Source organism: Pelecanus crispus, chromosome 5 (genome assembly GCF_030463565.1).
Source record: "Pelecanus crispus isolate bPelCri1 chromosome 5, bPelCri1.pri, whole genome shotgun sequence".
In the NCBI taxonomy this organism is placed as follows: domain Eukaryota; kingdom Metazoa; phylum Chordata; class Aves; order Pelecaniformes; family Pelecanidae; genus Pelecanus; species Pelecanus crispus.
Window position 1 is genome coordinate 67,768,364 of NC_134647.1, and position 17,425 is coordinate 67,785,788.

General features: G+C 36.0%; 1 protein-coding gene across 1 annotated transcript in view; it reads left to right on the forward strand.

Annotated features, from left to right (window-relative positions):
• EPS15 (epidermal growth factor receptor pathway substrate 15) overlaps nucleotides 1–17,425 on the forward strand; it is a 51,037-nt gene that overhangs the window by 12,111 nt on the left and 21,501 nt on the right. The window contains exons 3-12 of the mRNA XM_075710467.1: nucleotides 485–574; nucleotides 912–959; nucleotides 1,947–2,042; nucleotides 2,458–2,523; nucleotides 2,976–3,101; nucleotides 3,542–3,601; nucleotides 5,213–5,413; nucleotides 6,988–7,133; nucleotides 8,038–8,197; nucleotides 11,797–11,882. Of these exons, the coding sequence (XP_075566582.1) occupies nucleotides 485–574; nucleotides 912–959; nucleotides 1,947–2,042; nucleotides 2,458–2,523; nucleotides 2,976–3,101; nucleotides 3,542–3,601; nucleotides 5,213–5,413; nucleotides 6,988–7,133; nucleotides 8,038–8,197; nucleotides 11,797–11,882 (1,079 nt within the window). The remainder of the gene's footprint in view (nucleotides 1–484; nucleotides 575–911; nucleotides 960–1,946; nucleotides 2,043–2,457; nucleotides 2,524–2,975; nucleotides 3,102–3,541; nucleotides 3,602–5,212; nucleotides 5,414–6,987; nucleotides 7,134–8,037; nucleotides 8,198–11,796; nucleotides 11,883–17,425) is intronic.

Sequence of the window (17,425 nt, forward strand, 5' to 3'; positions counted from 1 at the left end):
GAGTAAGCTTGTGTTGGCATGCTGGCTTGTCACTTGGGAGACATGGGTTACTTTCCTCGCTTCTGCCCCAAACTGGGTCATCAAGGCAAAATTCTTATTCTCCCTGTGTCTTAGTTGCCTACTGATAGATGGGGAAAACTGTATTTTTCTGGAACATTGTAAAACATATTAGAGTTTGAAAGATGCTTAGATATATATGCATAATATATCTTAAATTTGTCAGTGTTAGTTTAAGATATCAATTTCCAAAGCCTGCCTGTTAATATTAAATCTGGAGCAACTAGTTCAAAATGTCTTACTTCTAATGTAACATGATTTTTAATGAAAGGGAGTTTTTTTTTTTTTAAAAAAGTCTGAAGCTTGTTCTCGAAGTGACTATGTTAATTTGAGCATTCTTCTTTGCTAGCTTTTTGAGAGCCTGTGTAAAGAGATTGCATTGATTCAAAAGCTGGTTTGTCATTTAAGTTTTTTCTTCTACCCCCAGGTTGATTCTGCTAATTCTGGAAGAGTGTTAGCTTCTGATGCAGCTGTTTTCTTGAAAAAGTCTGGATTGACAGATTTGGTACTTGGAAAGGTATTTAATGACAGTTAATTATCCTGTCTCTTGCTTCAGTTAGTATACTGTGTGAATTAAAATACTTAGTGGTACTACAGGATACGTGATCTTCCCTAATGTGTTTTCAGTTGTACTATCCAAGTTTTCCAGCTTCAGTATCCTTGATTATTTTACTATGTATGTAGTTTGTGGTGGAAATGAAAACAACATTTAAATTTGTCACCACAAATAAGTGCTGTCATGAAAGTTAAGACCTGAACTTTCATCCAAGAATGCATTGTTAAATGGAGTGAGAACTTGCCAGCTTCTTCTCAGTGCTGTAGACCACTTTGTGTCTATTATTTTTATGTTTTAGATTTGGGACTTAGCTGACACTGATGGCAAAGGTATCCTGAACAAACAGGTATGATTATATGATGTATAAGGTTACGCTAACCATTAGCAAGCCTTGAAATAAGATGGAAGTTAAGATTTTTGGTTCAGGAAAGCAGTTTTTCTAACCGATTTTTTTTTCAGATTTTTCTAATTGGAACTAGATATGCACTTCCCACCTCCGTGTAAGCTACAATAACTTAAGCAGCCTTCAGCTACCTCATCAGCTTTTCTTCAAGTCATAAAATGAGCTGCTGTGTAGCTGTGCAATATAATATACTGAGAAGTAATTTAAGGATTAATGTATTCTATTTACTACAAAGGTGACTTTTCCTCTTAATCTTGGAGGAAACTTAACACAGAAATTAAAATTGTAGTAAAATCTTCAAAATTGTAATTTATCCAATTTTGGTGGATTTGACATTAGTACATTCTGTTTGGAGTTGTTTTTCCAAAGTTGTAGCAGTGAGCAGTATGGCAGTCAGTCTTGCATATCAGTGGTGCTACTGAAAAGCTCTAATGTGCATCGCTGTTTGTTTGAAGTATAGTTGCTTCAGTAACGGCCTGTGGAGAGCTAGCTACTTCATCCCATGGCAGGAAAAGGAGGAGCTTGTAGCATCTACCAAACAAATTTTTTTTCAGACTTCTTTTAGCTCATTTTTCTAATGTGCTGTACCTTTCCTTCCTCCCCCACCATCAACTGCCACCTTCAGGATCAACTCAGTTCCTCCAAGATAAACAGCTTTAATCGCTACTTTAAATTTTCACTGCTCTGCCGTAGAACAACTAAGTGGTGAGGACTGGCTACACTAGCCAGGAAGCTACTAAATGCTTGGAGCTAGTAACTGCAAACTTTGCCTCACTGGAGGAATTCAGCGGTTGTTGACTGCTGCTTTCTGTCGCTTTGAAGCCATATGCAGCATTTTGTATATATAGCAATACTAGAAAAGCTTGTAATTCTTCTGAAATTTGAGTGTTTTCATATAATAAATCCTTTAAAATTTCATTTTTCCTGTAGGAATTTTTTGTGGCTTTACGACTTGTAGCATGTGCACAGAATGGATTGGATGTTTCCCTGAGTAGTCTTAATTCGCCTGTTCCTCCACCAAGATTTGTAAGATTTCTTTTTTAATTGAACATATCAACTCATTAATAAGAACTGCTTTTGAGTGAACAATTAGGAAGGTTTGGTACAAATACCAAACACATCTGAAAGTGATGTCGTAGGGCAATAGGACCCTACACTAGGGGAGAATTAAGCAATGTGGAATAAGGTGCTACATGTTCCAGTGGGGATTTGAATGTAAATTGTGTATAATTTGAATATATATGGTGTTTGTTCTATTAGTGTTGTCCTCAATGGAAGAAACATTTTAAATTGCTTACTGTAAATTTTGGTATCGTTAAGGTATGAGTGACTAAAATGCAGTTCTAGCTTTGAGAAGGAGCACCTTCTCAAATAAGGGAGTGGTTTTGCAAGGTCAGAACCATTTCTCTCTTAATGTAGTTTTTTTCCTGTTTTTCTTTAGACTGATACTAGTAGTCCTTTGCTACTCAGTGGAACAGCATCAAGTGATGTACCGTGGGCTGTTAAGGTAAAATAAAGATCAGGCTATTACCTAGAACTATGATGTGGTTTGCAAGAAAACATAAGTCTGAGAAAAATATAATGCTACTGGTAGCTGCAGTTTATAAAGTATGATAAATTACCATTTATGTCAAAACTGTAATTGGGCTAGTACACCTAATTTAATAAAAACAGTTGTCCCTTGGGAAATCTCTTTGTGTTTAGAAATTTCATTTATTTGGAATAGTTACCTGAAGCCATGAAAATAATTGAAGAATAAATCTCACTGGGTTTTAGATGAGTCTCCAGCTGACTTGGAAGTAATATCTTTTTCATATTTTCTTTTAAACATCAGGAACTGCAATCTGTGTGTTTCCAACTGTAAATTAAAAAAAAGTTAATACTTTTGAAGGAACTACTGCTTCTTAGCTTATGAGTGTGACTATGTCCATAAGTAATCTTTTTCTTCTGTACCTGCAGCTGGAAGACAAGGCCAAGTATGATGCTATTTTTGACAGCCTAAATCCTGTGAATGGACTGTTGTCAGGTGATAAGGTGAAACCTGTACTCCTTAACTCAAAACTGCCAGTGGATATCTTAGGACGAGTAAGAATATCTTTCTACTTAATTATTAATTTGTAAATAATAACGGTGCTACACTCAGCAATATCTGTTTTTCAGATTGAACATTTGTAGTAATAAGCCTGACTATTAAATGCTATTTTATGGAGTGGCCACATGTGTAACTGTTGAACCGTATTTAAAAAAAAAAAAAGGTGTCTGCTTCTTACCACAGTGTATCAGTTACATGTACTCTTTAACACTTGGTTTAGGGCAGGGTGCCATTAGTGCACTCTGTCTCCAACTTAAGAATCTCTCTTCTTTTGCATGGTTTATATGAATGTATGTTCACTGAAAACTAATGCTTAATAGAACTTACGATATGGTGGAGGGAGGCTGTTCTCACATTTGTTTTTAATGAGGTTTTAAATAGGAAACAGCTGCAGTTTAGGCAAACATCCCTATATTCTGCTTTTTATTGGTAGGTGTGGGAATTGAGTGATATTGACCGTGATGGAATGTTGGATCGAGATGAGTTTGCAGTTGTAAGTATCTTCTGCCTCTTGGGATTTTGAAAGCCTAATGGCAGAGGTTTAAAATGGATGCATTGTGTATTAACTGTTGACTGTTTGTGCGGTTCACTTATTGCCTTTATTCAGAGACCTTAAGTTTTAGTACTAGTTAATGTTTCTGTCAGTTTATTGAATGTCTCTCATTACACAGCAGTAAGTTTCTTTGTGGGCTAAATGAGCCATTAAAAACTTATACCTGTGATCTGCTGTCCCATGAGAGACAGTTATTTCACTGAATAAGTTTTAACTTAACCTTCAGTGTTTATAGTACTTGAATGTATCAAGATACCTTTGAGGAAAATTTTAAAGAAATTATGTATAAATTCTTCAAAAGTTCATAGCAAGTTAGAATTTTAACACTGTTAATGCCAGGACTGATGAAATAATGTAAGAAGCAGTAAATAAGTGTCACTTCCCCCAAGAGATGGCAAGTGAGAAGAGAGAGGAAGGCTCTTTGTTTTGATGACTCTGTAAGTCTTGAATGCTATAGTAACCATGCATCTGGTTTTTTTTCTCAAAACTTTCAGCTTGTTTTTGTGTGTAAGTGAATTAGAGAGGAAGGAATTACACATTCACTCTGGAGGAGAGTGTTTCATTTTACACAGAGAAATAGCAAACCTAAGTTTAAAGATTTGGAAAAGCTGACAAAATATCATCTTAACTGCATTCTGCATTGCAAGAATCTTGAAAAAGTCATGTGACCTTTCTGTCCTCAGGTGGGACTAAAACCAGCCTTTAATTTTAATTTCTACAAACTAAACTATTGCTTATCCTTTCAGAGTCAAAATTTAAAAATAAAATAAAAAGGAAGTTGAAAATACCTGTTTAATTGCCAAGAATTGATGTTACAGACAACATCAAAACCATGCTTTGTTGTTGGGGTTTTTTTTGTAATGTAAATTGTAAATGTAAATTTTTGAGAAGGATAAAAGTATAAAAATTGCTCTCTTAAATACTGTTATAGTCATCTTCAGGCACCTATATGCTTCAGTTTCTCCTGAAACCAATTTCTTTAAGACTCTAGCAGTTAACTGTTACTGTACTTGATTTCCTCTGTTTATGCTGTAGTTTTCAGACTTCTAGCTTTGAGATCAGAGGATTGATGTGCTCTAGGCAAATGTTGGAGATAAATTGATAATCTGTAAGGTATTACAGTATTTATTTAAGGTGCAGTTCTGTGTCTTGAACAGCAGTCATAAAATTATTAAAATATAAAACCACAACAAAAGAATAGTCACTAAGTGGAGCAAGTCCTGCAAAAACAGTGAATACATTAAAATTAAGTGTTTAAAGTGTTCTTCCAAATAAAATTCCACAAGTGGTGGTACAAGCTTGGTAATATTTAGGAGAATAATTATAATGTTCTAAAAGATACTGAACTTCATTTGCTAAGCACTGAACCTCAAAAGAAAGTAGTAATGATAAACACAGGTCAGAAGGCAATAATCTGCAATTCAGTTGAAGGGGCTTGTAAAGGAGAAACATAATGAAAAAATGCTACAAAGTTATTTCTTAACTAATTTTTTATATATATATACTGATTTCTTATATATTCACATCCACACACTTTGTTTTCTTGTTCAGGCCATGTTCTTGGTGTACTGTGCTTTGGAGAAAGAACCAGTGCCAATGTCCTTGCCTGCAGCTTTGGTGCCACCATCTAAGAGAAAACCTATTAGTGTTCCAGGAGCAATGCCATTAATTCCATCTTCAACAACTACCAAAGAGTCTCATCAGTCCTTGCCACCTGTAGGCATTTTAGCTGCCAAAACACCATTAACACAGGTATAGTTGTGAAGTTACTTGGGGTTAGAAGATTTCTCCTCTCAATGCTGTGCTTTGGAGACTGCCTGTATGAAGAGTCTTGATAGAAGTTTTTAGCTTCCTTCTTGCCCTGTTAATTGGTTGATGAATTTGAGGAGGCTGATGGGAAGACCAGGTGGAGAGGTATAAAATTTATCTTCTGCTTCTTCTAGATGTCTTCAGATATAAACAGTCGGATAACAGGATATTATTTAGTAAAGATTTGAAGATATTTTTAAAATAAATTATTTCAAGGCATCAAGCTCAACCCAAAGGTCAGAATATTAAGAAAACAGTTTAAAAATGTAATCCATGTACACATCTGCAGAACGTAAGTCTTCTGGCTGAAGACCGATTCAAATATGGACGAGTTCCTAAAATTGTGACAGACACATATGTCCTGTTGTATGTGTGCACATGCCTGCAATTTGGAGAAGACATTAATGAAAATGGAATAGATACATGCAAGCAATGGGAAAAGGAGACAAAAAGTCTGGCATATCCACCTAAATACATGAGGTTTGGTGTTTGTTTCAAATGTAATTATTAAGAAACTCAATGCCTTCCACCCCCACAAGCATCTTAGTTAATCCTGGTCATTTTAGAGTGCAGAATTTGGGAAAATGTCTTTCCACATAGATTATAATTTATTCTATTCAAAATAAGAAAAAAAACTGAAAAGGAGATCTAAGGTAAGAACTGTAGAACTTAATGATAAGATGCTGCTTTGACATTTGGGTACCCATATTTGAGGAATCAGTAAGAAACTGGCATCTTAATTCTGGAGGTGCCAAGATTTTCATCTGGCAGCTTACCTGGTAAGTCTTGCTGTGTGTATTACAAAGCAATGCCATTCTGGATGAGTGTATGTTTTGTGTACACCACCATTTGGGATTCATCTAAGTGTCCTTGTATGCTGGAATTAATTAGCATCCACAAGCATGCACCTAAAAGCGTTTTCACTCAAAAAACCTCCGTCTTTGTAGCAGCTTAGTGCTGGGAGGAATTGTTGAAGTAAGAGAAGTGGCTGTGATTCCCATCTTTACCTTGATCAGAGGTAAATTCTGCAATTTAGAATGTGCCAACTGTTAACAGTCTGGGCTTGAGCAGTTCTTCAGTCCCTCCAGCTAAAGCTCTCCAGATGTGTAAAGAGGAATAAAATTGATGGAGCCATACAGTAAGCAGGACTGTGACTGAGCACAGTGATGAGGGCACAGCCCTATACTGGGAGGAGATCTGGGCTCCAGGGAATACTTTCAATACATAGGCAAAGAGGCAGAGCAGTATCAGCCAGCCTTGGTGCTTCACTGATGTAAACACTTGGCTTTTTGCTTTTGGAGTGGCTTGTGGATCTCTGTGCATCTCTATTTTGGAGGATAAAACTGGTTCATGAACTAGGTGCCTGTATCACTTTTTAAATCTGTGCCGTAGTCCTTGAATTATGTAACTCTGAAAGTAACTATCTGAAAACAGAATGGCCTTTATCTTAGTATTGTGGTTTTTGTTTTTGTTGTTTGTTCGGTTTTTTTCCCTTCCATCCCCACCCTGCCCTTCAGTGGGTTGTATCGCCTGCAGACAAAATTAAGTATGATGAGATCTTTGTGAAAACCGACAAGGACATGGATGGATTTGTGTCAGGTGTGGAAGCCAGAGAGCTATTCCTGAAGACAGGACTGCCTTCTACTCTTCTTGCACATATCTGGTAGGGATTTTTTTTTCCATGACAGCTGTTTAGATGATGGCATGGTTCTCACTCCTTCCTAGCACTTTCCATGAAAAGTGCTATGTTGACATTTCTGGAAAGTGGAAGTTGTTTTTTCTACATAATAGCATGGCCCTCTGTGTAAGCAGTGGTAACTTACTTGCTTCTACTTTTGGACAGAAATGGGGGCGGGGAAAAAAGTTTATGCTATGCATCATCTCCTAAGGGAGGAAGTAAAGCGCCTGAACACAGATTGTTACAAACAAATACTTCACTTCAGCTAAATCCCTGTATTTAAGACATCATAGTGTTGCTGTGTATCTAAACACAGATACTATCCATATACTGGTAATGAGAATTATTGGTATAAAATTCTTAGGATGCGAGACTTATGGCCCATTTGATTCTGCAGCTTGTTTGTCTTTCATTACAGCTAGTAGCGACACCCACTGCTTTTTTAATTCTTTCCCCACTATAAGCTATTCCAGAGCACTCTGATAGGAAAAACTTCTTTTTTCAAGATATGGTTAATATAACCTCCAATTTAGGAAATTTAGGAAAATTAGATAAACTTGTGTTGGCTGTGAAAAGTTCTTTAATTTAGGAGGAACTTCAGTTACAGATACTCAGGTGGTGGTAGTGACTCACAGGCCTGATTCTGCCTTTCACCAGATCAGAACTTACCGTAATAGAGCTGTGGACCTTAGCATGCAAAGAGAAAGTGGTTGTGTATGCTTGAGTAATGTTTCCTATTTGTTACCATGCCTTACTTCTGTATTGTCTTTTTTTAGAAGAGGAGATATACGCTAGCAATTTTCACATTTTTAAATGACAGCAAGTACAATAAGCAGGGCTTACTTGCAGAAATGAGGATTTGATTTATTTCATGTGTATCTCTGTACAGGGCTCTCTGTGACACAAAGGACTGCGGAAAGCTTTCAAAGGAACAGTTTGCTTTGGCTTTCTATTTAATTAATCAGAAGTTAATAAAGGGCATTGATCCACCTCAGGCTCTGACTCCAGAGATGATTCCACCTTCAGACAGGGGTGTCAGTTTACAGAAGGTAAGGATGGGTTTGGCATTTTTGGTATAAATCTCAAACAAAGAATGTTAGTTTCAAAGGCTTCACCAGAAACACCTCAAGTACTGGCATACCTTAAATTTATCATAATATCAGGAAGAAAACAAGTCTCAGTGCAAAGAATTGACAAAACACTGTTCCATTCATGTTTCAAAATGAAGCTGTCATTTTGACGCCTGCCAACCAAGCGGAGAGATCTTATGTTGAGAAAGCATTATTTTCTATTTTGAAAGCATAGTCTTTCTACTACCTACCTAAAGAAATTTTAGTTTGCATTTGAAGTAACACGCGCAAGTTCAATGTTTTTCTCCTAATGTGTTCACAATTACCTTTCTTACATTTCCTTTCTTAAGAAGTCTGGAAACAATGTCAACTAAGTTAAATATTTAATTCTAAACTTTAAGTTTTAAAAGTAAATGGTCCTCCATTTTATACTTCACAGATAGTTTAAATGTCTTCATAGTTTGTTGATTGCCATCTATCTTAATCCAGTGGTAGAATATACCTCAGCAGTTCAAGTTGTATTTATCAGAATGGTAGAGGTCATCACAAGTTCTTACTTGTTTTACACATCATGAAGTCTTATGTGGGGTACCTTTTCTTGGTTGTGCAAAACATTGACCTAATTCTACAACTTTCTTAAACAGAATGAAAAATTCACACCTGAAAAAATGAAACTCAAAATTTGGCACTACTTTTGAGTTTCTGTAACTGGTATCTAATTTCTTTTTACATTCTGTTTTTAAAAAGTAATTGCTTTATTTGCAACTCTACTAATCTTTTTTATATGTTTGCTTTCCTTTCTATGTCTCTTTTCTAGTTTGGACTGTTTTTTCCATTCTGCACCACTCTGCTTTTCATCCTTATTATTCTGTCAGTTTGTTAACTCTGCTTTCTCAAGGTTAGAGAATCTTTGCTTTTCTAATATTTACTGTCTGTTGGTTTAATAATGAACATCCTTCTAAGACTCTTTCATAATCATTGAAATAGCACAACACTTCAGAGAAGTGTCGCAGTAGGTTGTGATCTCAAATTACTGCTGATGTCCATTGTTGTTCATCTGGAAGAACCCCAGGGTTCTTCCTTGAACCCAGACCTCTGTGGCTGTTACTTGTTGGTAATATGTGCTGCTTAAACTCAAAAGAAAATGCTATGTCTTATCCTGTTGAAATTGCTGGGGAAGTGGTGACAGAGTAGTAGCTTAATGTGACAGTTATTAGGACTAATATCCATGGTTTTACTGATTATATTGCAGAAAATGTAGTAATCGGAACACATTAGATGAGATCAGTGTTGGTTATTGCAATTCTGTGTGTGTAAATTGTTTTTATAGGACACTCAAAGATGTCAGTGTGGGGCTTTTCTTTTTTTACATTACTAACAAAAATGATGAAAGAAAGAATATTGTGAAAGAAGGTAAGAGCGAGTTCTTTTAGCTCTGTAAATCCTTACCAAGAATCTGGTTTATTATATTGAGCTTGAACCTTCAGCTCATTTTGAGCTTTTTCAAAAGAGATGTCTTGTTGATATGAAACAACCTGTTTGTCCAAGATTATTGCTCAAGAATTGAACCCAAAGGATAAGAGCAGTAGGCAGAAATAGGCTTTTTGCTGGTTTTCTTGAAGTGATGTGGCTTGCTTTGTAAAAACAAACAAACAAAAAACCTAACAAACATCTTAGGCTTCATCTTCTTGACTTGACCAATATAAAGGTAGCAGCAGAAATATCAGTAAGTATAATGGTAATCCATTATGTTTTTAAAGTAGAGAAAGTTAACTTGTGATCCTTCTTGGTAGATGTTCAGAATGCATGTGTATATATATTGCTGTTATCTAATGTTTGGTTTCCTTACAGAATTTTATTACCACAGTAGCGTAAATTTTATTGAAATTTTGAGGCCTGAATGCAGATCCCATGAATGGTACACAGCAGCAGTCTAGTACTTGTTGCTGTGTTTCTTTACCTAGAAGTGTTTGTAGTCACCGAATTGCACTTGCATTACCAGACATAAAACTTACTTATATGCAGGTTCCTCTTGAAGAATTTTGACAGGAATTGACTTTTATTACTATTTTGAGTTAAAAACTTGAAGCATTGTTTCCATGCATGTTGCAGTGTAGTAAATGGCAGCAAACAGTTCTAACTTTTGTCTTTTTTAACTTGTGTATTGAAGCTAAAAATGTTGGCTTTTACGTTCCTCCCTGACACCAGTTCTCCTGAACAATTGAAGAAAACATAGTTCAATCTTATTTTCAAGTTTGATGCTGGCGTTACTGTGCAGAATTTCTTTACCTGATGAGAGAAGGAGGCCTGGAAAGAATTTGTACTTAATAGCTAATAGCTCCACGTTTTCCTTCTGTCCCCTTCCTAGGAGAAGTAAAAACTTTTTCATTGGAACACCACGAGCAACTCCACTAAACTCCTGTGTAATTCCTTTAGAACAGGATTGAACTTCATAGCTGTTTTGCCCATTTGAGAAGCTGTACACTAACTGGTTTAAGAATAGCTGTATGGTTTTTTATTCTCTGTTAATGCCATCTGTTCTAGTAAAATATATATGAAGAATCTATAGTTCTGCTGAATAATATTCTCTGCCACAGTGTGCTTATATTTACTGTTTAGGTCTTTTCATGGCTCCTGGGTTTTTTTGGGTGTTGTTCTCCCCCCCCGCCCCGAGTATGAGCTTGAATAAACACATAGTTAATAGCATCTTGATTTATCTTTAGAGAAACTTCAGCATTTAAAGACTTTTGTGTCATTTTGGGTGTATCACTTGCCTTTTTTTAAATATATATATATACTTTTCCTCTGAACTTTGTGTTTGTCCTGGTTGGCTTTATTCAAGACTTGAAGGAACTGATGTATTTATAGAAGGAAGGTACTTACAGTGACTATGGCTTCCTAAACATGTTCATGTTGTGATAAGGCACAGCAGAACAATTACACTATTTGCTAATTTGTGTCTTCAGCATTTGTTCTCTAGTCATTTATGTGTACTTTTTTGAAACAAGTAATTTGTATTACAGTTGTCTTATTATAAAGACATTAAGTAAATGGGAACTCATGGGCATAACTTACCTACAACTTTGATAATACAGAGTTTCATTCGGTACTCTGGAGGCTCACGTTAAACTAGGTTGATATCACTTAAAGCATTGCAAATAAGTGTATATACTCTGCAACAGGAAGATTACCGATGTGAAGAAATATAATAGTAGTAAACAGACCGAACCACTCCTAAATGAATGCTAGGAAGCCAGCTAAGTGTTAACTGTAAGATAAACCTCATTTTAGAACTAGATTTTTTGTATGATCAAGTGGTCCTGTGCTTTTGTGGAAGTTGTCTTCAAGAGTTTACAGGAGACAAACTCTGTTTGAATTACTGGATGCATTGGATGTATGTTGTGTTCTGTTAATATAGCATCTGGACTGTTTGGGGTTTTTTAAGATTGAAGATTTGAAATACGATGCTACCAAGAGTTGTTACAAGAGGATAGCTCACGCTGTCACAAAAAGTAAAGTGAATACAATTGTTGAACAGCACAAACTATAAACTAACAGTATTTTTTTTTATCTTTCAGAGTGCTCAAGGACTGAATTCTGTAGCAGATTTTTCTGCAATTAAGGAACTTGATACATTAAACAATGAAATAGTAGACCTGCAGAGGTAGGTAAAGGAGGAATAGTCATAGTTGCCTTAGATTCAGTTGTTGATACTTACTGTTTTTTTTTTTTAAAAAATTCAGTGCATAAGAGAAAACCAGGTGGTAATAGTCTGCTTTGCTAAAATAAATGGTTAGCATGTCTGTAATACTGTTTAACACTTCTAATCTTTGTTCACTCAGATGAGTTCATTTAATAACAGCAAGACTGTGAATGGTCTGTCCATTGTGCCTTCTCGGTATGTCTCAGAGCACTGCATATCTTAGCATCCTGAGATGGAAATATTCTCTCTTGTTCATTTTTATTGGCTGATGAGAATAGAGCAGATCTTTAGGATGCTGGGACCATGATATAAATTGGTATTAGTTGTCTTTGATTTGTAGAGGGAATTCTAAGGACTCTTTCTAGTGGCAGTAAGGAAGTGAGATGGGAAAGATCAAGAAGCACATAGGGTAGAGAGTGTGAAGATGACAGTTTGTATGTGGACCTCTGCTAGGCTTTTGATGGTGGTAAAGATGGACATGCTTCTCTTCTGTTTAGTCAAATAAACTGTTACACTGAGAAAAATTGTTTTAATTTGAGGTCTGCAGACCCTTAGGCTCCATTAATTATTTCTAAGGTAACTAAGAAGATGACTTCAAGTGACTAAGAAAATCAAGTTCATACATGTTGTATAGTCTTCGTCATACTCTCAGACATGGCAGATATTTTTCTTCAGTGATTTTTTTTTTTTGTGCTATCATAAATCTACTGAAAATTCTATTACGAACAGTTAATTCTACTATTTTATAAGTGAGGGTGCTTTGTCATGATGAAATCTGCCTGTCTTATGCATGTCACTTGCAGGAATGATTTAATCTGGCAATGTGTCAAAGCACATTCTGTTTCCTAAATACGTAAATGTGGGGTTTTTTTTTTTTTTTCAGTTCAGCTGCTTATTCTCCCTCTTATTACGCCCACTGCCTCCTTACTTCTCCCTGCTCTGCCTTCCTCTGTTGTTCTTTAGGTTGTATTGGTTCCAATTTTGGACTCTCACATTTATTAACCTGAAATATGATTTACAACAATCTGTATTTGCTGTTAGTATTTTAGAGGGAAATAAATTATTCGCTAGCATGAATTTTTAGATGAAGTTGGCTTTCAGTAGGTGGGCTTGCAGCCTAACATGCAAGCCAGTCTGTTTATGTCTTGTTTTCTTTTCTTACTGTGAGGTATGAAGGAACCATGGCCTTTGGAAAGTCGTTGCTTCCATTTCTTCAGTAGCAAATATACTTGGACAATTATTTAAGACACACTTGAAATGATACTAGATTGTTGAAGATACGGTAGGAGCAACTATTAGTATGTATTTATTTTTAGAAAAGGGGAATTTACTTCAGTATGATTTAGAGGTTCAGAAGTGGACTAATAATCGGAGGCTTAAGCTTGTATCATCAAACTGAAGTATAATAGTAAGAGTTTTCTGTTGTTTCATTGAGAATGACTAGCAAACCCTCAATGTCATGAAGTGAGTTGTGGCTCAAGTAAAATGTTTTAATTTTAATTTTTACAATTAATTTTTTGATTACTTGGAAATCCTCTAGCCACTTTAGAAGAGTTACTTTGGTAGCAGAGTAAACATCACTTTTCTGTACCTTCCCTAAGCACAGGTGGCAACACTAGGCAACAGATTGATCTGTGTGGTAAATGTAGGAAACTTTTTTAATCTTTGGCAAATCCACATTTCTGTTATAACTGGTGAAGTACACTTTCAGTCTTGATAGTTACCATATAAAAATGTAATTTAAACTTCAGTTATTTTTGCTCATTATTAAACAAGATATATTGTTCAGCTGTTGAACTCAATATGTAATAATTCTAGTCCGTGATTCCATTGAGAAGTTTCCATGAGAGCTGCATTTCTGAGACCCAGTAATGGAAATTGAATCTATTTTTTGAAGTGCACTTAAAAAAAAAAAAAAGGTAGCAGAGGAAATGCTTCAAAAGAATGACAATGTCTGGAAAAGATAGCTTTTTGAGAGACTGAGCAAAGAATACAGAGGTGATGTGTTTGGGGCTCAACATTTCGTGTGGGAAATATTTCTGGTAGCCAACAGCTTTTTAATCTAATTCAGTAAAAACAGTGTCAGGAAGGTGGAGGTTGAGGATCAGATGAAGATGAAATGCAAAACACTTATTGGTGAGGATAATTCCCCTCTGGTAGGGGGAATGATTTGCCTAGGGACGTTGTGGAATCTGCATCATTTTGAGCCTGTCAGCACTGCTGCCTGTGAGTTCTGTTGCAGTTGCACTATATTTTTAGAAAGCTATTTGAAGCTTTTTTGGTCAGCATTGTGGGAGGCTAGACCAGATGTTCTTAATATTCTTTTTTGAGCCATAAAACCTTTTTCTTCCCCAGCAAACCCTGCTTTGTTTTTGTGCATTCAAAGATAGCTACAGCCCACAAATTAGTGGAATTGTGAAAGACGTTGCTGCCCAGGGCAGGGGGGATGGACTAGATGATCTCTACAGGTCCTTTCTGACCCAAACCATTGTGTGATTCTGTGAATTTATTCAAGCTTTACCAATACTACATTCCTCTCAAAGTGTGTTAAGTCGTTGAGCTTAACTTAGTATATCTCACCAGAGGTGCCACCCTTCACATATGTTGGACAGCAACACTTATGTTGTCTTGAATATAAATCAGGTTAACAGAACCATAAAGCTGGTAAATTGGTCTCTCAAAAGTAAGGAAACAGCGAAATGTGCCCAGAAAAACAGGGCAACCTCTTTCTGCTATACACTTGTATCAAGCCTTTGTTTCAAAGTTCAGAGATCTACAGCTTCTTAGCAAAGCAATGGTAAGAATTTTAACATAGGCTAGATTATTTCTTCTAACTTCTGGTTTGGAAGTAACTGAGCTGTTGCAGCTGAAAAGGTTGGGGGGAACAAAGGAGGGAACAAATTTTTTCTAGCTTTGCCAGACTGAAGTACTACTACATTAAGAATTCGCAAAATTATAAATGTATGTGAAAATAGGAAATGTTGGGCGACTGTGAGTGTAGATAATGCTACCAGCTCTGTGAATAGTCATCTGTCACTTACTATGGAAAAGAACCATGAATTTTTTTTGCTTTTGGCACTAAGGTGGTTCTAAGTGTTGGCCATCAAGAAGCCTGGCCAGGGTTGTTTCATATTTGGCTCGAATGCCTCTACTGATGTGGGGGACTCCTTAGTTGTCAGCTATCACAAATATTTGCAGTATGCTGGCTCCCACTTATAAATTACTCACAAATTAGTATAAAACTTAGGATTTACTAAGATTATTTGATTGCAAATCATGAAGTATCTGCATTGGAGAAGCCATCTATTAGTTTTGGGGTTTTTTTATCATTGCTTTTAATTTCTCTGATATGAGGTTCGCCTGACCTGACTACTATTAAAATACATAGGGAAATTGTATTGCTTTCATAAATTGGCTTGAATTGGTTACATGTGTCCTTTATTGGCAAGACCACTGTTGGTTTTGGGTTGTTCTCTTCCCCCCCCACCCCCTCCCCCCTCCTTCCCCCCAAGTGCTGATGTGATAAGGGACTTTGTGATCCAGGAAATCTGTCATATCCAATAAATCAATTTTGTTACTTGTTTTTGGTTCTTTCAGTTGCTGAGCATTCCTACAGGGGCATACCAGATAGTTTGTAAAAGAAATGGAGGCATTCAGAAGAATTAGTGAATTAAGTAGGTCTGTGTTGTCTCTTTTTTTTTTTTTTTTTTAAAAAAAAACAACAAAGATGCATTACTGGGTGGAGAAGGGGATGTGTTATGTGTAGACTATATACACTCAGCTTGTTTTTCCTTTGCCTGAGACTGCTGCCTAAGCTTTTCTTGTTCTGCCTGACAATACTTCTTTCACTTGATTTTTTTCTAATTCATTGTTTGTGTTGTGATTTGGCCAGTGTAAGCTGCCTGTGGGTGGGTGTTGTATCCTGTTGCTTCCTCAGCAGACTCCAGATTGCAAGGTTTAGGTACCTGGCTTCTGTTGAAATAAAAGGGAAGTGATCTTCAGCTTTGACAGTCTCTTAGGCATATCAGTGACAGTAATGTGGAAAGGCTGTGTATTAAAGCGAACATACCTGCTTGCATTTCTGTTTCCTGCTCGGTTTTCATACCTGAGCATGAAAAATAGTGAGTATTTGTTTACTTAGTCAATTATTCTCTTTTATCTTCAATTGGGAATAATATGCCTGAGTGTTTGCTGTGCTTGATGTGTGTCTGAGGGCTTGAAGGTATTTTTCAGCCTGACTTGTATTTAGATCTGTGGAAGTGCTTTATTGAGATTGAGACCCTTTGTTCATGGAAAGTTACGGAGGCAAAATCAACAGATCTTGTTTCAACCCTGTGTTGCATGCTTTAAATATCTGAGTACAGCCATGCTACCAATACTAGTTTATTGAGCTAGAGGAGTGTGCTATAGCTTTGATGGAAATGGTAAAGATTTGCTTAGAATTTCCATGATACTTTTTTCTGATAAATGGAGTGAGGAATTTATGAAATGTGAAGGCTGACACTTAACAAAATAACTATCTTTGTTCTTCAAAGACCCTCTTTCCACATCTTCTTTTCCTTCCATTTAAACCTTCCCTTTGGTCACAGTCAGCAGGTTGCTCTTTAATCAGATACTGAGATAAATAATAGCAGAACATAATCTATAGTAATTATTTTTCAGAGCAAATGTTCATTTAAGATCTGTAACATCTAGATTTTTTTATTTTCCATTGTACATGGTTTAGCAGTAAACAAGAATTCCTCAGCTTGAGTAAAGAGAACTTAGAGTAGACTTGCTTTGATTTGGAGACAGAAATGCTTTCTTCTATATTAGATAAGAGTAAACAATAAGATTAATAGTTTTAGACTGATTACCAATCTGCTACTATTAAAATATGAAGTTCTTAATTTCAATATGTACTAGTAATATAACTTGATAACTTTTCACTATGGTATTTCATTTAGAAATGTTAGGTTTATCATTGTTCAAAATCTAACTTTTAATGTGTGTGCTAATTTGTTAACAATATCTTTATGAAAGTAAATATCTGTATATAGAAGATAGTGCTAAAACTGTAAAGCTTAATGCTTTTCTGCATCTGTGAAAGGAGAAGAGATTCCATATACTGTCTGGAGATAAACTCTCTTATGTTTTTTTTTTTTTTTTTTAAACAGTAACACCTCTGACTTGTCTGTTGGGTTTTTTTCCCTTTCTTAAAGCTATTGTTATGTCTGACTGCCAAGAATTTTATTGATGATAATTCCCCTGTCATCGGTAGTCGCTTTTAAACTTGAATAAATGTCTATAGAGACAGGCTTGATATGACACAGCAAATAACTACACATGGAGTTATGGAGTCTCTGAGCAGATAGTGATTACAGCAAGCTAACCTTTCTTCTTCTGACTGAGTTTACCAACAGATATATCTAAAATCTGATAGGCAAACGTTCATTAATCAGCTAGATTGGTCTGCAGGAAATGTTTTCTAGCTGCTGTTAGCATAGGAATTACTGTGTTTGCAG